The sequence below is a fragment of the Galeopterus variegatus genome, unplaced genomic scaffold, assembly GCF_000696425.1.
Source record: "Galeopterus variegatus unplaced genomic scaffold, G_variegatus-3.0.2 Scaffold10665, whole genome shotgun sequence".
In the NCBI taxonomy this organism is placed as follows: Eukaryota; Metazoa; Chordata; class Mammalia; order Dermoptera; family Cynocephalidae; genus Galeopterus; species Galeopterus variegatus.
In genome coordinates this window covers 48,937-50,456 of record NW_007736776.1, presented here as the reverse complement: position 1 = coordinate 50,456, position 1,520 = coordinate 48,937, and the positions used below count along the sequence as shown (strand labels likewise).

General features: G+C 33.4%; 1 protein-coding gene across 1 annotated transcript in view; it reads right to left on the bottom strand.

The window, feature by feature from the left end:
- LOC103610143 (nesprin-1-like) overlaps positions 1 to 1,520 on the bottom strand; it is a 20,623-nt gene that overhangs the window by 8,938 nt on the left and 10,165 nt on the right. The window contains exons 4-5 of the mRNA XM_008594368.1: positions 754 to 1,091; positions 417 to 561 (exon numbers count right to left, since the gene is read on the bottom strand). Of these exons, the coding sequence (XP_008592590.1) occupies positions 417 to 561; positions 754 to 1,091 (483 nt within the window). The remainder of the gene's footprint in view (positions 1 to 416; positions 562 to 753; positions 1,092 to 1,520) is intronic.

Here is a 1,520-nt window from a genome sequence, read left to right as displayed (position 1 = left end):
AAAAAAAGGAGCAAAAATATAAGACAAATTTGATATTTTAGTATGTAACATTCTTCCTTATATTGCTGTAATATAAGAGAAAGACTCATTATTAATTTTTGAATTTTATTTGAATTAAGCTATGTTATCAATAGAAAGTATTTACTGACATTTATTAAGTGCCACATCTTATCAGAAACAATTTGCTTTGAATGTCATCTTTAAACATTAGCTATGCATTTCTAATGAGAATCCTAAAAAGGTGGCAGCATTTAATTAACTTAAAACTTCTTCAAAATGTGGCTAAATGTATAGTTATCATATTTAAGGAAGCCAACTGGAAATGAAGATTTATTGATCTGTTATGGAATCATCATGTTGCAAAGACACATTCTAATTATAACTAGAGGATATAAAAACAAAACTACAAAACTGACCTTATGTTCTGACAGTTTTTCTTCTGCTTCATGATTGGAAGAAGTTTTCAACAAAGAAAACTCAGACAATTTCTTTTCTGCATCATTCATCAATTCAATAACCTCTTCTCTTGCTTTCTGGTAATCTTGCCATTGAGCTGTACATCTTGAAAGAGTCCAACAGAAATCAATAGGCAACATGAAATCATATATTTCTACACAGAACTCTGGTGTCAATATTTCTAATGACACTTGAGAAGAATGAATTTACATGCTAATGAGTATCATTAGTAAATTACTATTTTCTCTGTGAAAATTCATTTCACTGAAATACAAAGCATAAAACAACTCTAAATACCTCTGCAAAAGATCTAGCTGGGCATGAGAGTCCCGGATTATTTTCTGGCTTCTCTCTTCTAGAGAAGCCATTTTCTGTGCTAGCTCTTCTTTGCCAGTTGGCTTGATGAGTGGGTCCAGGTTGGCTACCAGGCCTTGGAGCTCCTCCAGATTCCTGCGGAACTGATCCTCTGTACTGAAAAATTCCATGTGGCTTTTGAGATTTTCCTCTGCACTCTCCACATCTAGGCCATTGCCCGCCAGCTGTAACATTTCTTGGGCATCCTCAAGCCAGTCATTAGCTGCTTGAAATACTTGATAATACCTTTGACACTGACTATATACTTCAGTCAAAGTAGCCTGAAAAACAGTCATTGCAAACATAATCAACTCTCAACTGCAACATGTTTGCAGGACATAATTTCATTTTTCCATTTCTTTTCCAGTCCTCAGTACCATGGATGTTTGTGCATATAATAAGTGAATTGATAAGTTGGTGGAATTTTTTGTAGTACAATCTATTATTGTCCTTTATTTTTCTCATTATAATTTTATTATTGCAGTAAAAATAAACAAAGAAAGACAGAAATGAAATAGAAATTTACATTGGTATCTTGACTCGTTCAGAAGCTTTCCTCTCTTTCTAAAGAAAAAAATATGTTCAGTAATGTGTGGCAGACTTAATTGTTTACCAAAATACAGCAATGCCTCAGTTGGTTAGAAGTATAACAAGAACAGACTTCCAAACTGGCATTCACTAGACCAAATAGCAATTTCTGGAAGTGAAAC